The following is a 20,292-nucleotide window of genomic DNA, read 5'->3' on the forward strand; positions in this document are numbered from 1 at the left end:
GGGCACTCCAGTGGGGAGGCGGTGGTGGGATGTATTGGTCACCCATTAATCAGATGTTCTTTAGAAGGAGTAGCCTGTGGACTCTGAGGAACAAACTGAGGGTTTTAGAGGGGAGGGGGAGGGGGGGATGGGTAACCCCAGTGGTGGGTATTAAGGAGGGCAAGGATTGCATGGAACACTGGGTGTGGTGCATAAACAATGAATCTTGGAACACTGCATCAAAAACTAATGATGTATTCTATGGTGGCTAACATAACACAATAAAAAAAAAAAAGAAAAAAGAAAGTCAGACTTCCAGAAATGAAAAAGTGAATGGAAAACTCCTCAAGTCTCCTTTTGAATGGATCTTTTAAAAAACTGTAACTGTTCTGTCAAAGGAAGATTATAGGGGGAGAAAAAACGAAAAATGATCTCCTCTCTGTAGCTATACATCCTACAATGTCAAAAACCCATGTCTGAAATCTACAAAGTATATCCGAAGTCTAGTTTTTAAAACAACAGAAGCCAAAGTATAATTTGAAGACTGTGGTATTTTTGTTGTTGTTGTTCGTGCTAATCTGCTGAACACATTGGTAAGATATAGAAAAAGCACTTCTGGCCTTTGAGCTATCTAATCACATGTTAATCCAACATCTGAAAGGTCAGCATTTTCATTATACAGCATGGTGACTTAGAAAAAAATCTACGTACAGTTTTCAGACGATATAATTATTCAGGTTAAACTCCTTTTTGGTAGGAATTGAGAAGTGGACATAGGGAGTATATAACATGTTTACATTTTTTAAAAAGGCATCAAAACGAGCACTCTTTCTTCATGGGTCATCAGATGTTCTTAACCTTTTAATTTTTGGTGTCTGTTGTGTGAAATGGCAGCATTGTGTGCACTTGAAAACAACATGAGCAGGAAGAATGATGGTCTTTAGATGTCCTTCCGGATTACAAGATATTTTAAAACAAAAATGTAATGACAGCAATAGTAATAGCTAACACTTATGTAGTGTTAACTGTGTACCAGGCATTCTTACAAGGGATTTAAATGAAGTAACTCAATTTAGAAGAACCTATGCAGTAGGTGCATTTATTCCCCTTTTTACAGAGGAAAATGAGCCACGGAGAGAGTAAGTAACTTGCGAAAGGTCACTCAGCGTAAACAGCAGAGCCGTGATTTAAATCCAGGCAGTCTGGCTTTAAACCACAGTCTGAGCCCTTAAGCATGATGCTAATCTGCCTCAGTGGGAAAGGAAGGTTGACGAGGGCCTGGGGGAGCAAGGAGTGTGACCGAAAGTGTGGGGAGTCAAGGCAGATACTACCCTTTGGCCTAGAAGGGGAAACCTTGGGCCTTTTTGGTTGGAGTTAGCCTGCCTAATTCTGAAAGCACAGAATTAAGGAATGGCAGAGAACAAAAAGAAGAAAATGCAAGTGCACATGAAGAGGGTATCAAAACATGCTAAAAGATCACTCACTTACATACATATTAAAGGAGAGCTTACCTGTGTTTTCAAAAAAATGAAGCTCACATTCCCAGGAAAAGATGAATAGGAGCTACTTAATACTGAAATGAAAAAAAAAGAAAAAAAAGAAAAACCCACCCAAAACTCGAGTCTTTCTCATATCACAACCTGAATACCTTAAGACAGCTTCAACTGGAGCTGTGATTGCTGACTCTGGTTTTGTTAAACCCTAGGAGTATCATAGAATTTTGTTTCCCATTGTTTTTATAAATTAAATGTATCATAATAGTTTTTTGAGGTAGGAAGTCCGGAAAAGCTGGATAAAGCAGAAAACACAGTCCAAAGGGAATCAAGAGAAGTTACTGGGCCTCAGTTTTCTCTCCTGAAAATCAGATTTCTTGCTTCCTCTTAGCTACATCACAAATATGCACAGGATAAATTAGAGTAAAAGTAGTTTGGATTGGTTGGAAGTAACGTATTGCATAACTTAAGTTGGGTAGTTACCGCTATTTTCAAGTCTTTAGAAGTAGAAGAATTTCCATGAAAAAGGAGTCTCCAGATAGCTGCAGTGAGATATCAAAATCGATCAAGTTTTGTAATTCAGTTTTTAGGTAACAGTATTTTGAATTAATCATCTTTTGTCAGTTTATGTGTCTGACTATAAAATCAGAGGTAGTGAGCCATCTAGAAAATTAGAAACAGATAAAGGATTATTTCTGATATTTTAAGTAACTTTGTAGTCATCACCTGGCACTGGATGTCCATACAATTTTCTGCTACCTTTGTATGTATGTTTCTTTTTTCTGAGGCAGCACTGAGGCCTCTGAGAAAGGATTTGAGTTTGAATCCAATTTGAAGGAATGGTATGGGATAATGTAGCTGATTGGATGAAATACTATCAGCCATTAAAACTAATTTTATAGTGGAATATCTGGGAAATATTCACAGTCAAGTAAGTGAAAATTTGTAGAATATTATATAAGTATCCAAATTTTTTTTAAGAGATCTAAGTCTGGAAAGATATATATACTAAAATGTTAGCAGTTGTGGTTATTGTTAGGAGTTGGATTAAGAGCAGGATTTTCTTTTCTTTTTGTGGTTATATGGACTTTACAATGAACATTTGTTATTTCTGTAGTGGGGGAAAAAGAAAACTGGGAGGGTAAAAGGACATATAACCAAGTGGCAGTGGCACCTTTGAGTGGTAGCACCTTGGTTCATATTTGTTTCTATTTTTTCATTTTTCAGGTGCTCTGTGTTGAGCCTATATGTTTGTTACTTTTATTCATTTATTTTTTATTGTGTTATGTTAGTCACCATACAGTCCATCATTAGTTTTTGATGTCGTGTTCCCTGATGCATTGTTTGCATGGAACACCCAGCACTCCATGCAATCCGTGCCCTCCTTAATACCAATCACCGGGCTCACCCATTCCCCCACTCCCCTCCCCCCTCCCCCCTCCCCTCTAAAACCCTCAGTTTGTTTCCCAGAGTCCATAGTCTGTCATGGTTATACTTAAAAATCCAATAGGCTGTGCTAAAAAAAAAATTAAGTGGTTGAATACTTCGCATTTTTAAAAACTACTTTCGTCATTATTTAAAAAATTAATGTATACTTATCATACAGAATTGTAGAAATAAAGAAGTGTTTAAAAATCATTCATAACAAAAAAAATCCTCCATAACATAGTATATCTTGAATAGTCTTTTTAGGAATACTCTTTCATTTATTTCATCTATTATCAGATTAACTGGGTTCCAGTCACAGTTCTGTTACTTGATAGTTGTCTGACCTTGACTAAGTTTCTTTACCACTCTGTGCCTTCATTTTCTCACCTGTAAAATGAGGGTAATAATAGTACCTACCTCATGAGAGGGTTAAATGTGCTATCCACGTTAAGTGCATAAAACTGTGTGGCGCACAGCAGGGCTTCATAAATATGGACTATCACTATTGGGCTATACTATATAGATTTGTATCATGCTTTTCAAAATTATGTAAGCTTTTCCCCATTGTATTATTTGTTATGTTTAATGAACTATGCTATTTCATCATGTGATAAATGTCCCCTAGTTTACCTCCTTAACCATTCTCTTCTCATTGGACAAACAAATTAGGCAGTGCACACTAATTCTTACCCAGAATCACCCTTCTGGAAAAATCTTGTGTATGTGAAAACTTGTCAGAGCAAAAGCCTTGAATTAGAGGGATGACTCAAACAAAAATCAGCATGCTGTGTCTCATTGTATACAGAAAAATACTAGAATAGAAAAATACTGTTTTAATCTCAGAAGTTCATTTTAAACTCTAAATGAAATTTTATTTTCCACAGATGGTCGGTAAAGGCTTTTTCCTAGTTCAGACAAAGGAAGTATCAATGAAAGCCGAGGATGCTCAAAGGGTTTTTGGGGAAAAAGCACCTGACTTCCTTCCTCTTCTGAACAAAGGTACGTTCTGGATGATTGGTGTACTTTTGTGTTTATCCTCTTGACATGTGATTCGATCTGCTCTTGCCTTTAACATTTCTCTTACCTTGCTTTCTCTTTCTTGCTTGTTTATGTTTTTTTTTCCTGTTACTATTCAAAAATGTCAAAATTTCACATCATTCAAAAATTCCTACATAACTCTGCATTAGGTTTTCTTTTCTATTTTGTCATCTTAATACTTAAAAGTCACACTTGATTATTATGTATTTTTGTTATTTTAATTATTATTTATTGTTGTTATATTATTATACTACAATAAGTGTTCCATTCTCCCTGCCCAGAGTTACAAAGCACTTCATAAGGATTCTTTCTGCCTTCAGTGGGTTTGACCATACTGGAAAGGAAATAAGAAATACAAATAAAATGGTATACTATTTTATGTATTGAATGTGATTGATTAACTTCTCACACATAATTAGAATTGTTTTCCCCAGTGGGCAAATGCCACCAACAAATTTGAGATACTGGAAATATATCTGCAAACAGAGGAACTGGAATTCATGTGCCCTCTGGAAGGGTTACATCTGTCTGTATGTGTTTGAAAGTCTACTGATTCTAGAGCATAAAGTTCTGTTTATCTGTCAGAGCAGGGACATTGTTTGCTCAAGGTTCACCAGGCTTTTCTTTACTGGCCTGAGCAAATACGTAGAGTAATACACAATGCTGATTGAGTATACTCTAAAAAGGTGGCACCTCTGCATTTACATGCTTTTTATGTATGAATTATAATCACTGCAAAACCTATATGAAAATGGTGGAGGAGGGGCACCTGGGTGGCTCAGTCAGTTAAGCATCAGACTCTTGATTTTGGCTCAGGTCATGATCCCAGGGTTGTGAGATCGAGCCCCACATCCAGCTCTGTGCTCACCGGGGAGCCTGCCTGAAATTCTCTCCCTCTCCCTCTGCTCCCCCATGCTCTCTCTCTCTCTCTCTAAAATAAGTAAATATGTCTTAAGAAAAAAAGAGAAAACATTGGAGGCTTGTTGGGATCATTTTAATAACTAATGCTGGGTATGACTCAGCCATTCATACAATATTTCATATACCTTTGTGGTTATTGCAGCAGTATGAAGGACTTGCTCTAACCCAGTGTGTGAATCTCCTCTAGAATAGATACTGGAAATTTTGACCTGGCTCCTTTTTTTTAATTGAAGTATAATTAACATACAGTGCTATATTAGTTTCAGGTATACAATGTAATGATTCAACAATTCTATACATTTCTCAGGGCTCATCAAGATAAGTGTACTCTTCATCCCTTTCATCTATTTCATCCCTCTCCCCACCCACCTCCTCTCTGGCAACCACCAGTTTTCTGTATTTAAGAGTCTGACATTTTTGTCTTTTTTTTTTCCTTTGTTTTGTTTCTTAAATGCCACATATGAGTGAAATCATATAGTAGTTGTCTCTCTCTGGCTGACTTATTTCACTTAGTATTATACCGTCTAGTGTCATCCATGTTGCAAATGGTAAGATTTCATTCTTTTTTATGGTTGAGTAATATTCCGTTGTGTGTGTATACACACACACACACACACACACACACACACACACCACCTTCTTTATCCATTCATCTGTGGCTAGACATGGCTTGCTTCCTTAACTTGAGTATTATAAATAATGCTGCAGTGCACATAGGGATGTATATATATCTTTTCAAATTAGTGATTTCACTACAGTATTTGTCTTTCTCTGACTTGTTTCACTTAGCATTATACGCTTTAGCTCCATCCATGTTGTTGCAAATGGCAAGATTTCATTCTTTTCTATGGCTGAATAATACTCCATTTTATACACACACACACACACACACACACACACACACACACCACATCTTTTTTTTTTAATTTTTATTTTTAAATTTTTTAATAAACATATAATGTGTTTTTATCCCCAGGGGTGCAGGTCTGTGACTCGCCAGGTTTATACATTTCACAGCACTCATCATAGCACATACCCCACATCTTATTTATCCATTCATCTATTGATGGACACTTGGGCTGCTTCCATAATATGCCTGTTGTAAATAATGCTGCTATAAACATAGATATGCAAGTATCCCTTTGAATTAGTGTTTCTGTATTTTTCAGGTAAATATCCAGTACTGCAATTACTGGTTGTAGGGTAGTTGTACTTTTAACTTTCTGAGGACCCTCTATATAGTCTTCTACAGTGGCTGTACCAATTTGCTTTCCCACCAACAGTGCATGAGGGTTCGTTCCTTTTTCTCCACATCCTAAGCAGCACTTTGTTATTTCTTGTTTTTGATTTTAGCCATTCTGACAGGTGTGAGGTGATACCTCATTGTGGTTTTAATTTGCATTTCCCTGATGATGAGTGATATTGAGCATCTTTTCGTGTGTCTGTTGGCCACCTGTATGTCTTCTTTAGGAAAATGTCCCTTCGGGTCCTCTGCCATTTTTAATTGGATTATTTGGTTTTTTGCTGCTGAGTTGCATGAGAGCTTTATATATTTTGGATATTAACCCCTTATCAGATATTCATTTGCAAATTTCTTCCCCCATTCAGAGGTTGCCTTTTTACTTCGTTGTTTTTGTTTTTCTTGCCCGAGGAAACATGCCTAGAAAAATGTTTCTGTGGCCAATGTCAAGGAAATTACAGCATATATCTTCTACTACTTTTATGGTTTCAGATCTCACCTTTAGACCTTCCATCCATTTTGAATTTATTTTTGTGCTGGTGTAAGACAGTGGTCCAGTTTTATTCTTTCACAGGTAGCTAACCAGTTTTCCCAACACCAGTTGTTGAAGAGACTGTCTTTTCCCCATTGTATATTCTTGCTTCCTCTGTCACAGATTAGTGGACTTTGTTAGTGTGAGTTCATTTCTGGACTCTATTCTGTTTTATTGCTCTATGTGTCTGTTTAGGGGCCAGTACCATACTGTTTTGATTAGCTGCAGCTTTGTAGTATATCTTGAAATCTGAGATTGAGATACCTCCAGCTTTCTTCTTCTTATTCAAGATTGCTTTGGCTACTCAAGGTCTTTTGTGGTTTCATACAAATTTTAGGATTATTTGTTCTAGTTCTGTGAAAAATGTTGTTAGTATTTTGATAGGGACTGCATGAAATCTGTAGATTGCTTTGAGTAGTATGGACATTTTAACAATCCAGGAGCATGGCATATCTTTCCATTTGTTTGTTTCATCTTCAATTTCTTTCATCGGTGTTTTATAGTTTCCAGAGTACAGATGTCCTGGCTCCTTTGATACAGCTGTTTTGATTTGGGAGTATTCTGATGGATCCTTGAAAACAAGCCTTTAAACTCTCAACAGATTTCAGAAATTGAATCCAGTAATAAGTGTAATGGACATCCTAATGTGTGTGAAATAGGGAAATAGGTATATGAGTAGGTGTGAATTAATGATTTATGGGCTCATGCAATGTTAGTGGAGTGGAGTGGTTTCATAGAAACGCTCCAACCCCAAATACAATACCTTTGTTTAAGTAACACAGCATTCCACATGGAGGAAGTAAAAGTAGAACTAAAAAAAAAAGTAGGGGTGCCTGGGTGGCTCAGTCGGTTAAGTGTCTGCCTTCGGCTCAGGTCATGGTCCCAGGGTCCTGGGATGGAACCCTGCATCGGGCTCTTTGCTCAGCAGGGAGCCTGCTTTTCCCTCGCCCTCTGCCTGCTGCTCTGCCTATTTGGGCTCTCTTGCTCTCTTTGTCAAATAAATAAATAACATTTTTTAAAAAATTTTTAAAAATAGAACTAAAACCAATGGGCAGATGTTACAAGAATTTCAGCAAATAAACATCATATAATTAACTTTTAAAACCAGAGATATCCAGGGCGCTTGGGTGGCTCAGTGGGTTAAAGCCTCTGCCTTCGGCTCAGGTCATGATCCCAGAGTCCTGGGATCGAGCCCCTCATCAGGCTCTCTGCTCAGCAGGGAGCCTGCTTCCTCCTCTCTCTCTGCCTGCCTCTCTGCCTACTTGTGATCTCTGTCTGTCAAATAAATAAATAAAATCTTTTTAAAAAATAAATAAATAAATAAATAAAACCAGAGATATCCATAGGAAGTACTCAAAAACTAAGGAGGTCATACCAAAAGGTCACAGGAGCAGGCTTAAATCTGATCCCTTGGCCAAATTTGGGATAATTTAGGCATCACAGAGAATAATGAAGGGAATTGATTTAACAACAGAAATCCATGCATCCATAGTGATAATAAAAAAGGGGGGAGGAGGAAATAAAGGAAAGATCTTTTGCTCTTTACAGAATACTGTGAGCTAATAAATGTAGAAGGAATGATAGACTTTGGAAATCACCATCTTCCAATCTCCACAGTAATCATTAATTCAGGTAAAGGTTATCAGTGGATGCTAAAACTACTGGGGTAAAATTTGCTAAGAAATAGGATATTTGTACATTCTCATTCAAAGGGGAAATGTACCTTTGCAGCAGAGATTTGGTGATCATTCTCCTCAAATTTAGCATCATTGAAGGCAGGACAGCCTGACATTATGTTCCTCCTGATGCAATGCAGTAAGAAATACACGACATCACCTATGAAGAGTTCTTCCCCAAAATACTTAATTTGAATCTAATTAAGCTAAGACTTCACTTCTAATTTACCAGAAAGAAAGGAAATTTAGGGACATGTTGAATGACACTATGAGGAAATGATGACTCAGATCCAAAAAGAAGATATTCGACAAGACAACTGGCTAGGACTCTTTAGACAGTGTCCTGGAAAACAGACAAAAATGATGGGAGACTATTGTGGATTAAAAGAAGCATAACAACTAGGCACAATGAATGAACCTTTATTGGATTGGGATGTGGTGAACTCTAAAGCTGTACAACATTTGGGGGGAAAATTTGGGAAGTTTGGAGATGATGTTAGGGAATTACTGTTAGTATCCTTAGGTATGATAATGGTATTATGGTTATGTAGGAAATTCATGCTGAAGTGTCATAAAGTCTGCTACTTTCAAATGGCTCAGCAAAATGAAAACAAAAAGTATGTGTAGTGTGGAATAAAGCAAATGGGGTCAAATGTTAACATTTGATGGGTGTAGGTGAGGGGCAAATGGATGTTAATGTTAGTCTTTCAACTTTTCTTTTTTTAAAGATTTTGTGTATTATTTGGGAGAGAGAGAACATGAGAGAACACAAAGTTGGGGGGAGGGGCAGAGGGAGAGGGAGAAGCAGACTCCCCACTGAGCAGGGAGCCCAGTGTGGGGCTCCGTCCCATCATGACCCTGTCCGAAGGCAGACACTTAACCGACTGAGCCACCTAGGGGCCCCTCAACTTTTCTATAATGTTTGGAATTTTTCAAAATAAAAAATAGGGGACAATTTTTTAGCTGTCCAATATTGCATTGACTGATATGGAATAGTGAACCGACTGTCAGTGGAAATATTGTAGCAAGACTTGGGTCCACTGGGACCTTATCTAAAAATGGCCATCAGTTATTCTAAGGAGGGTTTCTCAACCTCAGCACTATTGACATTTTAGGACAGATAATTGTGGTGGAGGGGGCTGTTCTGTGCATTACAGGATGTTTAGCAGCATCCCTAGCTTCTATCCCCCTGGTGCCAGTAGCAAACACCCCCAGTGGTGGCAACCAAAAATGCTTCTAGATATTGCCAAATGCCCCTTGGAGGCAAAATTGCTCCCCATTGCAAGCCACTGTTCTGAGCCAAGGGTGTACTTTTTCTTTCAAAAATTCGCTCTTATTTCGAATACTTTGCACCTCAGAGTCTCTAAATTTTCCTCTTCAGTTAAAGCAGTTGCATGCAGTTACTTGCTTTCAGTTAGTAAAGCTTTTTGTCAGCTTGGTGAGAGAATTCATTGTGTTTTCCATCTTGAGAATCTTCTAAGATTCACCCCATCTAGGGTGCTTTTATTTTATTTTTTATTTTTTTAAAGATTTTATTTATTTATTTGACAGAGATCACAAGTAGGCAGAGAGGCAGGCGGAGGGAGAGGGGGAAGCAGGCTCCCCGCTAAGCAGAGGGCCCGATGCGGGGCTCGATCCCAGGACGCTGGGATCATGACCCGAGCGGAAGGCAGAGGCTCAATCCACTGAGCCACCCAGGTGCTTTTAAAAATTCAACGGATGAATGGATAAGGAAGATGTGGTCCATATACACTATGGAGTATTATGCCTCCATCAGAAAGGACGAATACCCAACTTTTGTAGCAACATGGACAGGACTGGAAGAGATTATGCTGAGTGAAATAAGTCAAACAGAGAAAGTCAAGTATCATATGGTTTCACTTATTGGTGGAGCATAACAAATAATATAGAGGACAAGGGTAGATGGAGAGGAGAAGGGAGTTGAGGGAAATTGGAAGGGGAGGTGAACCATGAGAGACTATGGACTCTGAAAAACAACCTGAGGGTTTTGAAGGGGCAGGGTGGGAGGGTGGGGGAACCAGGTGGTGGGTATTAGGGAGGGCACAGATTGCATGGAGCACTGGGTGTGGTGAAAAAACAATGAATACTGTTACGCTGAAAATAAATAAAAAATTTAATTTAAAAAAAAATACAAATTTCCATCTCCTACCCCAGAAAGACTGACTAAAAAGTTTCTGAGATACACCCCTGGAATCTGCTTTTTCTTTAAATTATGTTATGTTGGTCACCATACAGTACATCATTAGTTTTTGATGTAATGTTCCATGATTCACTGTTTGCATACAACACTCAGTGCGCCATGCAGTACATGCCCTCCTTAATACCCATCACTGGGCTAACCTCCCCGCACCCCTCTCCCCTCTAAAACCCTCAGTTTGTTTCTCAGAGTCCATAATCTCTCATGGTTTATCTCCCCCTCCGATTTCCCCTCCCTTCATTTTTCCCTTCCTTCTCCTAATGTCCTCCATGTTACTGGAATCTGCTTTTTAAAAAGTTCCCAGATGGTTCTGATGATTAGTCAGACTTGTGTTCCTTTGTTTTAGAGGGTCATCTATTCATTTATTCAATAAACATACATGAAGTCTCAAAAGAGTCCAATGACAGAGGGCCTTGTAGGCCATTGTAGAGACTGGCTTCTAGTCTGAGATGAGAAGCTACTAGATGTTTTTTTGCAGTATAGTTCACAGATAACATACTAGTTTCAGATGTGTAACATAATGATTCAATATTTGTGCATATTGTAAAATTATCACCACAATAAATCTAGTTAACATCTGTCACCATATATAGTTATAAAATTCTTTTTCTTATGAGGAGGACTTTTACAGTCTACTCTCTTAGCAACTTTCAAATATGTGCTACAGTATTATTAACTGTAGTCACCATGCTATGCATTATATCCCTATGACTTACGTATTTTATAAGTGGAAGCTTGTACTTTTTGACCCCCTTCACCCATTTTGCCCACCCCTCACCCTAGACCTCTCTGGCAGCTACCATTCTGTTCTCTATAAGGTACTTACAAGTTTAGGTTCTCTGTAACTTACCTGTAAGTCTCTGTTACCTATAAGTTTAGGGTTTTTTTGTTTCTGTTTTTTCAGATTCCAAATATAAATGATATCATGTGGAATTTTATTTTTCTGTGACTTACTTCACCTAGTATTATGCCTTCAAGGTCCATCCATGTTGTTGCAAAAGGAAAAGTTTCCTTTTTATGGTTGAGTAATATTCCATTGTCTCTGTGTATAAATATGCCACATTTTCATTATCCAATCATGGACATCAGTGGTTGTTTCCATATCTTGGTTACTGTAAATAATGCTGCAGTGATAATGAAAGTACATATATCTTTTCAGTTAGTATTTTCATTTTCTTCAGATGGATACCCAGAAGTGGAATTGCTGGATCATACTGTAGTTCTATTTTTAAATTTTTTTTTTTTTTTTAGTTTAGGAAATGTTTCTTTTTCTTTTTTCTTTTTTTTTATTTTTTATAAACATATAATGTATTTTTAGCTCCAGGGGTACAGGTCTGTGAATTGCCAGGTTTACACACTTCACAGCACTCACCATAGCACATACCCTCCCCAGTGACCATAACCCCACCACCCCCTCCTATTTTTAATTTTTTGAGGAACTTCCATACCGTTTTCCATAGTAGATGCACCAATTTGCATTCCTACCTAGAATGCACAAGGTTTCCCTTATTTTCCACATCCTTGCCAACATTTGTTGTTTCTATCTTTTTGATGATAGCCATTCTAACAGGTGTGAGATGATCAGTCTTATCATGGTTTTGATTTTCATTTCCCTGATAAGTAGTGATGTTGAGCCCCTTTTCATATACCTGTTGTCTATCTGTATGTCTTTGGAAAAATGTCTGTTCATATCCTCTACCCATTTTTTTTAAGTGGGCTCCACAGAGCCTGACATGGGGCTCAAACTCATGACCATGAGAACAAGACCTGAGCTGGGATCAAGAATTGGACACTTAACTGATTGAGCCACCTGGGAACCCTCTAAGCCCATTTTTTAATCAGATTGTTTGGTGTTTTTTTTCCTATTGAGTTACATGTGTTCTTTTTTTTTTAATTTTATTTATTTATTTGACAGAGATCACAAGTAGGCAGAGAGGCAGGCAGAGAGAGGGGGAAGCAGGTTCCCCGCTGAGCAGAGAGCCCGATGCAGGGCTCGACCCCAGGACCCCGAGGTCATGACCTGAGCCAAAGGCAGAGACGTAACCCACTGAGCCACCCAGGGGCCCTGAGTTATATGTGTTCTTTATATATTTTGAATATTAACCCCCTACCAGATATAAGACTTATAAATATGTTCTCCCATTTGTGTTTTTTAAAGATGTATTTATTCATTTTAGGGGAGAGAGAGAGTGCACATACCAGTGGGAGGAGGGGCAGAGGGAGAAAATCTAAAGCAGACTCCCCAAGCAGAGCCCAATGCACGGTTTGATCTCATGACCCATGAGATCATTACCTGAGCCAAAACCAAAAATTGGATGTTTAAGACTAAGACACCCAGGTTCCGCATTTTTTTAAGCTCTAGGCCAACGTGGGGCTTGAACTCATAACCCCAAGATCAAGAGTTAAATCCTCTATCAACTGAGCCAGGCAGGTGCCCCTCAGTTGTTTTTTTAAATAAACTTCTTATATTGGAGCCAGTTTGTATTATTATTGGAATAATTTTAGTTATAGTTTTACAGAAGAATTGCAAAGGTAGTACAGAAAGCTTCCATATACCCTTTATCCAGCATCCCCTAATGTTAATATATGATACATTTATCAAAACTAAGAAATTTACACTGGTAAAATACTATTAACTTAAACTGTAGTCCTTATTCCAATTTCACCAGTTTTTACAGGTATGTCCTTTTTCTATTCCAGAATTCAATTTAAAACCCCACATTGCATTTGATTGTCATGTCTCTTTAATCTCCTCTAATCTGTGATACTGCCTTAGTTTTTCCTTCTTTTTCATGACCTTGAAATTTTTCACCATATTGGTAAGTTGTTTTGTAGAATGTACCCTAATTTGGGTTTCTCTGATGTTTCTCTGGTTAGATTGAGGTTTTGGGGGAAGAGGTGAAATGCCCTTCTCATCACATCATATCTGGGGGTACAGGATATCAACATGACTTATCACTGGGGCATTGACCTTAGTGGTTTGGTTCAGGTATTATCTGCCTGGTTTCCCAAACACTGTAAAGTTCCTGCTTTTTCCTTTTCATATTTTGTTCTTTGGAAGTTGAGTCACTAAGACCAGCTTACACTTAAGGCAAGGAGAATTAAGCTACACTTCCTGGAGAGGGTAGTATCTTCTCACATTATTTGGAATTCTTCTGTAAGAAATATTTGGCCCTTCTCCCCCATTTACTTACTCAATCATTTATTTCTATCAGTAGAGACTCATGAATATGGATTTTATTCTTTGGGTTATAATCTAGTACTATCAAATTGTTCCAGTTGTAGCCATTGAGATAGTTCTTTTAGGTTGGTTCCTCTGTCATTTTGACATGCCTTGTATTTATTTATTTCTATTTTTTGCATTATGCTAGATAGGATTTCCAGTATCATGTTGTATAGAATAGTGAGGAGAGGACATTCTCGTCCTGTTACTGATTTCAGTCTCACCATAAATTGTTCAGTCTCACTGTAAAGAATGATGTTGGTTATAGGAGTCTCATATATGCCTTTTATTAGGCTAAGGGAGTTTCATTCTGTCCCTAGTTTATTGGCTTTTTATTATGCATAGATGTTGAATTTTGTTGAATTTTTTTTCTGAATTTGTTGAGATAATATGTTTTTTTTTAATCTGGGGATGTCATTTAATCTGGTGAATGACTTGTTAATTTTGAATGTTGAACCAGCCTTGTATTCCTGAGATGACCCCTTGATCATGATATATTATCTCTCTAATATATTGCCAAATTCAATTCACAAATATTTTATTGAAGATTTTTGCATCTTTGTTCATGAAGAATATTGGTCTGTAGTTTTTTCATCATATCTTTGTCTGGCTTTGATATTAGGGTAATGCTGGTCTCATAAAATGAGTTGGGATGTATCCTTCCTCTTCTGTGGTCTTGAATAAATTTTAGAGAATGGGTATCATTTCTTCTTTAAATGTGTGGTAGAATTCACCAATGAAACATCTGGGCCTGGAGATTCAGGGAGAAAGATTTTTAGCTGTATGTTTAATTTACTTGTTAAATTATTTACTCATAGGGCACTTAAGGCTCTCTTTTTGAAGGAATTTTAATAGTTTTTGTCTTTTAGGAAATGGTTTCATTTCATCTAAGTTACCGAATTTATGGACATAGAGTTGTTTAAGTATTTCTCTATTCCTACTAACATCTGTGGGATCAGTAGTGATGTCCCACTACTATACTTGCTATTGGTAATTTGAGTCCTCTCCTTCTCCTATCAGCTTGGATAAAGGTTTATTGTTTTAATGATAATTTCAGAGAAGCAGCTCTTTGTTTCATTGATTTTCTCTATTGTTTTTCTCTTTTCAGTTTTATTATTTTCTGCTCAACTAATTACTGTGAACACTGAATTAATGAGTCCTGAACTCGTGCTCCTAGGAGAAATACAGGGTTAAGTTCCTGCAAGTCTCTGGTCATAACATTTTTGTCAATCAGTCCATACATAATCTTTTGTATGTTTGTTTCTGTTTATTTTTTTTCTTTTTTTAAAGATTCTATTTATTTATTTACTTATTTTAGAGAAAAAGAGCCCACACACACGAGCCAGGGGGAGGAGCAGAGGGGAAGGGAAAGAGAAGGGGAAGGAATCTCAGATAGATTTCTCATTGAGCGCAGAGCCTGACTCGGGGCTCTATCTTACAACTCTTAGATCATGACCTGAGCCAATACCAAGAGTCTTAACCGACTTATGCTTAACCGACTGAGCCACCCAGGCATGCCTGTTTGTTTCTGCTTAAAGACCTCTTATTCAGTATATATTATTGATTCATTAACATTGAACTCAGAGCCAACAGCACTATAACTCTCGCCTAAATGAAACTTATCTAACAGGTATCTTCTCTGAAAGGCATATCACAGCCTTCCTAAACTTAGGAACATTAGACAGCATTTTTGCACTATGTTTGGGGGCCATTTTAAATAGAAGAACCACTAACAAAACCCACAAAATGTGGAAAACATGGCACTAAAACTGTGCAAAGGATGCTTGCTTACAGTATGAGGGCTGAAACGAGAAGGCAGAGGATCACTTTGTTCAACTTCACCTAGGAGTGTATGTATCAGGCAACTCAAATTTTTGAATGTTCTGTGTTTCTCTGTGAATGACCATGAGAAGACTGCAAATATTCATTTGGGGTTACAGATAAGTTTTACCAAGTTGGCAGATTTGCAAATAAGGAATCTGTGAATAATGAGGATCAACTGTATATATATTCAATGTTAAAAATTTTCCTTTAAGGACTGCTTTAGCTGCATCCTGAACATTTTGACATGTATTTTTATTTAATTCAGGCTTTGGCAAAATATGGCTCACTGTGGGTTTTTTTTTTAAAGATTTTATTTATTTGACAGAGAGAGATCACAAGTAGGCAGAGAGGCAGGCGGGGCCGGGGGTGGGGGCGGGTAGCAGGCTCCCTGCTGAGCAGAGAGCCCGATGCAGGACTCGATCCCAGGACCCTGAGATCATGACCTGAGCCAAAGGCAGAGGCTTAACCCACTGAGCCACCCAGGCGCCCAGCTCACTGTGTTTTATAAGTGAAGTTTTATTGGATCATTCTTTTTATCTATCATGTTTTGCTGTTTGTACTACAACAGCAGAGTTGATTACTTGTGATAGACACCATATGGCCCACAAAGCCCAAGATATTTCCTATCTGGCCCTTTCCAAATAAAGTGTGCTGACCCCTGAATATCTTTTAGTTTCCCTTGAGTCTTTTTACTTGATTCACTGATTTAGATGTATATTGTTTAATTTCCAAACATTTGGACATTGTCCAGAGGTATTTCTGTTATTTCTAAATTAAAACTGTTATGGCCCAGTAAACACACGTATGATTTCTATTTTCTTTAATTAGATGTAGCCCATCTTGGTGACTATTCTATTTGCATGCAAGAAGAATGTATAATCTGTTTTGTTGTTGTTGTTTGGTGGAATATTCTATAAATGTTCCGTAGGTCAATTTGGTTCATACTTCTTGTCAGTTCTTCTATGTCTTTACTGATTTTTTTGCCTAGTTCTTCTGTGAATTAATGAAAGGAATGTCGAAATTTTCAACGTTAACTGGATTTGTCTATTTCTCTTGTCAGATCCTATTAGATTTTGTCTTGAAAATTGTCAAACGCTGTTGTTAGATGCATACACATTTAGGATTGTTATGCCTTCTTGGAGAATCCTTTATCATTATGTAATGTCTCTCTTCGTCTCTGATAATCTTACTTGTTCTGAAATCTACTTTGTCTGAAATATAGCCACTCCAGCTTTCATTTGGTTCTTTAGTGTCTCATATATCCTTATCCCCTTTCTTTTAATTTACTGACGTCTGTATATCTAAAGTAAGTTTTTAGCGGTGCCTGGGCAGCTCAGTCGGTTAAACCTCTGACTCCTGATTTCAGCTCAGGTTGTGATCTTAGGGTCACAAGATTGAGCCCCACATCAGGCTCCATGCTCTGCGTAGAGCCTGCTTAAGATTCTCTTGTCTCCCTCTCCTCTTCCTCCTCTCTCTCTGTCACACACACACACACAAACACACACACAATTTTTAATTTAAGAAATTTTTTAAAATTTGACGTGAGTTTTTGTAGATAGCATATACTTGGTTCTTCCTTTTCAATTCAGTCTGACAATCCCTGTCTTTTAACAGTTGTGTTTAGACCATTCACATGAAAAGAGGTGGATATACTTGGATCAACATCGACCATCCTTTTTTAATTTTAAATTTTAGTTAACATAGAGTGCAGTATCGGTTTCTCGGTAGAAATCAGTGATTCATCACTTATATGCAACACCCAGTGCTTATCACAAATGCCCTCTTTAATAACCCATCACCCATCTAGCTCATCCCCCACCCACATCTCTCCATCAGCCCTCAGTTTGTTCTCTATTGTTAAGAGTCTCTTATGGTTTGTTTCCCTCTCTCCTTTTTCCCCCTTCCTGTATGTTCATCTGTTTCCTTTCTTAAATTCCACATTTGAGTGATATGGTATTTGTCTTTCTCTGACTTACTTCACTTAGCATAATACATTCTAGCTCCATCCACATCGGTGCAGATGGCAAGATTTCATTTTTGATCGCTGAGTAATATTCCATTGTATACATATACCACATCTTCTTTTTCCATTCATCAGTCATTGGAAATTTGGTCTCTCTCCATAGTATGGCTCTTGTTGATGATGCTGCTGTAGACATCAGGGTGAATGTATCCCTTCAAATCTGTATTTTTTTATCCTTTGGGTAAATACCTAGTAGTGCAAATGCTGGATCATAGGGTAGCTCTATTTTTAACTTTTTAAGGAACCTCCATACTGTTTTCCAGAGTGGCTGCCCCAGTTTGCTTTCCCAGCAGTACCGGAGGGTTCCCCTTTCTCTGCCTCCTCACCAATACCTGTTGTTTCTTGTATTAACCTTAGTCATTCTGACAGGTGTAAGATGGTATCTCATCATGGTTTTGATTTGTACTTTGCTGATGATGAGTGATGTTGAGCATCTTTTCATGTGTCTGTTAGCCATCTGGATGTCTTCTTTGGAAAAGTGTCTATTCATGTCTTCTGCCCATTTCTTAGCTGGACTACTTGGTTTTTGGGTGTTGAGTTTGATTAAGTTCTTTATAGATTTTAGATACTAACCCTTTATCAGGTATGTCATTTGCAAATATCTTCTCCCATTCTGTAGGCTGCCATTTAGTTTGTTGATTGTTTCCTTCACTCTGCAGAAGCTTTTTATCTTGAAGTCCCCTACTGTTACTGTATTATTACCAATGAGTTTCTTTATGTTTATTATTAATTGGTTTACATATTTGGGTACCCCCAAGTTGGGGGTATAAATATTTACAATTGTTAGATCTTCTTGATGGATAGACCCCGTAATTATGGTATAATGCCTTTCTTCATCTCTTGTTACAGTCTTTGTTTTATTTTTTTAATTTTTAATTTTTTTAAAGATTTTATTTATTTATTCGACAGACAGAGATCACAAGTAGGCAGAGAGGCAGGCAGAGAGAGAGGAAGGGAAGCAGGCTCCCTGCTGAGCAGAGAGCCCGATGCAGGGCTCGATCCCAGGACCCTGGGGCCATGACCTGAGCCGAAGGCAGAGGCTTTAACCTACTGAGCCACCCAAGCACCCCGTACAGTCTTTGTTTTAAAATCTAGTTTGATATAAGTTTGATTACTCCAGCTTTCTTTTGACATCCATTAGCATGATAGATGGTTCTCCATCTCCTCACTTTCCATCTACAGGTGTCTTTAGGTCTAAAATGAGTCTCTTGTAGGCAGCATATAGATGGATCTTGTTTTTCTATCCATTCTGATACCCTATATCTTTGGATTGGACCATTTAATACATTTTCATTCAGAGTGATTGTTGAAAGATATGAATTTAGTGTCACTGTGTTACCTGTAGAGTTGGTGTTTCTGGTGTTGTTCTCTGGTCCTTGCTAGTCTTTGTTGCTTTTAGGGTTTTTTTTTCCCTCCACTCAAAGAGTCCCCCCTTAAAATTTCTCACAGAGTTGGTTTAGTGGTCACAAACTCCTTTAGTTTTTATTTGGGAAACTTTATCTCTCTTATCCGAATGACAGCCTTGCTTGATAAAGAATTTTGGCCTGCATATTTTTTACCATTGAGCACGTTGAATATTTCTTGCCATTCTCTTTTGGCCTACCTATCTGTGGACAGGTGTGCTGAGAACCTGATCTGTCTTCCCTTTTTTCCCCTGCTTGCTATTTGTAGGATTCTTTCCTTGTCTGTGTATTTTATGAATTTGACTATGATAAGCCTTGATGAACATCTACCATCTTGCTGCTTTTTGTTCCATTTGTTCTTTGTTTCTTGTTACCTCTTTTTCTGTTTAATTGGGCATTTTTTATGATTCCATTTAATCTCTTCTATTATTATTTTAACTATTTCTAAAACTCATTTAATGGTCACCTTAGGTTTTGCAGTATATATGTTTAAATAATTTGAATACATCTTCTAAGAATAACACTTTATCTGTTGCATATAAGGACTTAATAACATATTCTCAAGTCTTCCATCCCATTCCTGTATTGTTATATATTTTACTATTATATATGCTACAAACACCTAAATACCTTGTTAATTTGTTATAGCTTTGTTAATGTTTTAAACTATCTGTTATTTTCGGGGCAAAGTTATTTTGAGTGTCCAACTCTTGATTTCAGCTCGGGTCATGGTCTTGGGGTTGTATGATCGAGCCCTGTGTCAGGCTCTGTGCTTAGAGAGTCTGCTTGAGACGCTCTCCCTCTCCCTCCGTCCCTTCCCCCACTCCTGCACTCGCTTGCTCTCTCTCTCAAAAATAAATAAATCTTTAAAAAAATAAAATAGTTATTTTTAAGGGAATAAAGAGGTACAAACTTTGAGTTATAAAATAATCTCAGAGATGAAAAGCAGTATAGCATAGGGAATATAGTCACTAATATTATAATAACTTTGTAAGGTGACAGATGGTAACTACACTTATGGTGAGCATTTTATAATGTGTATGATTGTTGAATCACTATTTTTTATACCTGAAATGAATAAAATACTATATGTAAACTATACGTCAATAAAAAAAATCTGAAAAACTCATTTATTTTAGAACAATTAAAAATACAGATCATATTTTACTAGCGGTTTTAGAGCAGAGGAATGTCATGGTCCATTTAAAATGTAACTTTTACTAAGGGGAAGCAGAGAGACCACCTGGGAGGCTTTTGCTGTCATCTAATTGAAATGTGATAGTGACTTATTCCG

At 37.5% G+C, this 20,292-nt stretch overlaps 1 protein-coding gene across 2 annotated transcripts in view; it reads left to right on the forward strand.

Annotated features, from left to right (window-relative positions):
* RP2 (RP2 activator of ARL3 GTPase) overlaps positions 1-20,292 on the forward strand; it is a 50,647-nt gene that overhangs the window by 21,513 nt on the left and 8,842 nt on the right. For both annotated transcript variants that reach the window (XM_080795641.1, XM_080795642.1), the window contains exon 3: positions 3,785-3,899. In XM_080795641.1, coding sequence (XP_080651767.1) covers positions 3,785-3,899 — 115 coding nt within the window. The remainder of the gene's footprint in view (positions 1-3,784; positions 3,900-20,292) is intronic.

The sequence above is a fragment of the Martes martes genome (genome assembly GCF_963455335.1).
Source record: "Martes martes genome assembly, chromosome: X".
Lineage (NCBI taxonomy): Eukaryota > Metazoa > Chordata > Mammalia > Carnivora > Mustelidae > Martes > Martes martes.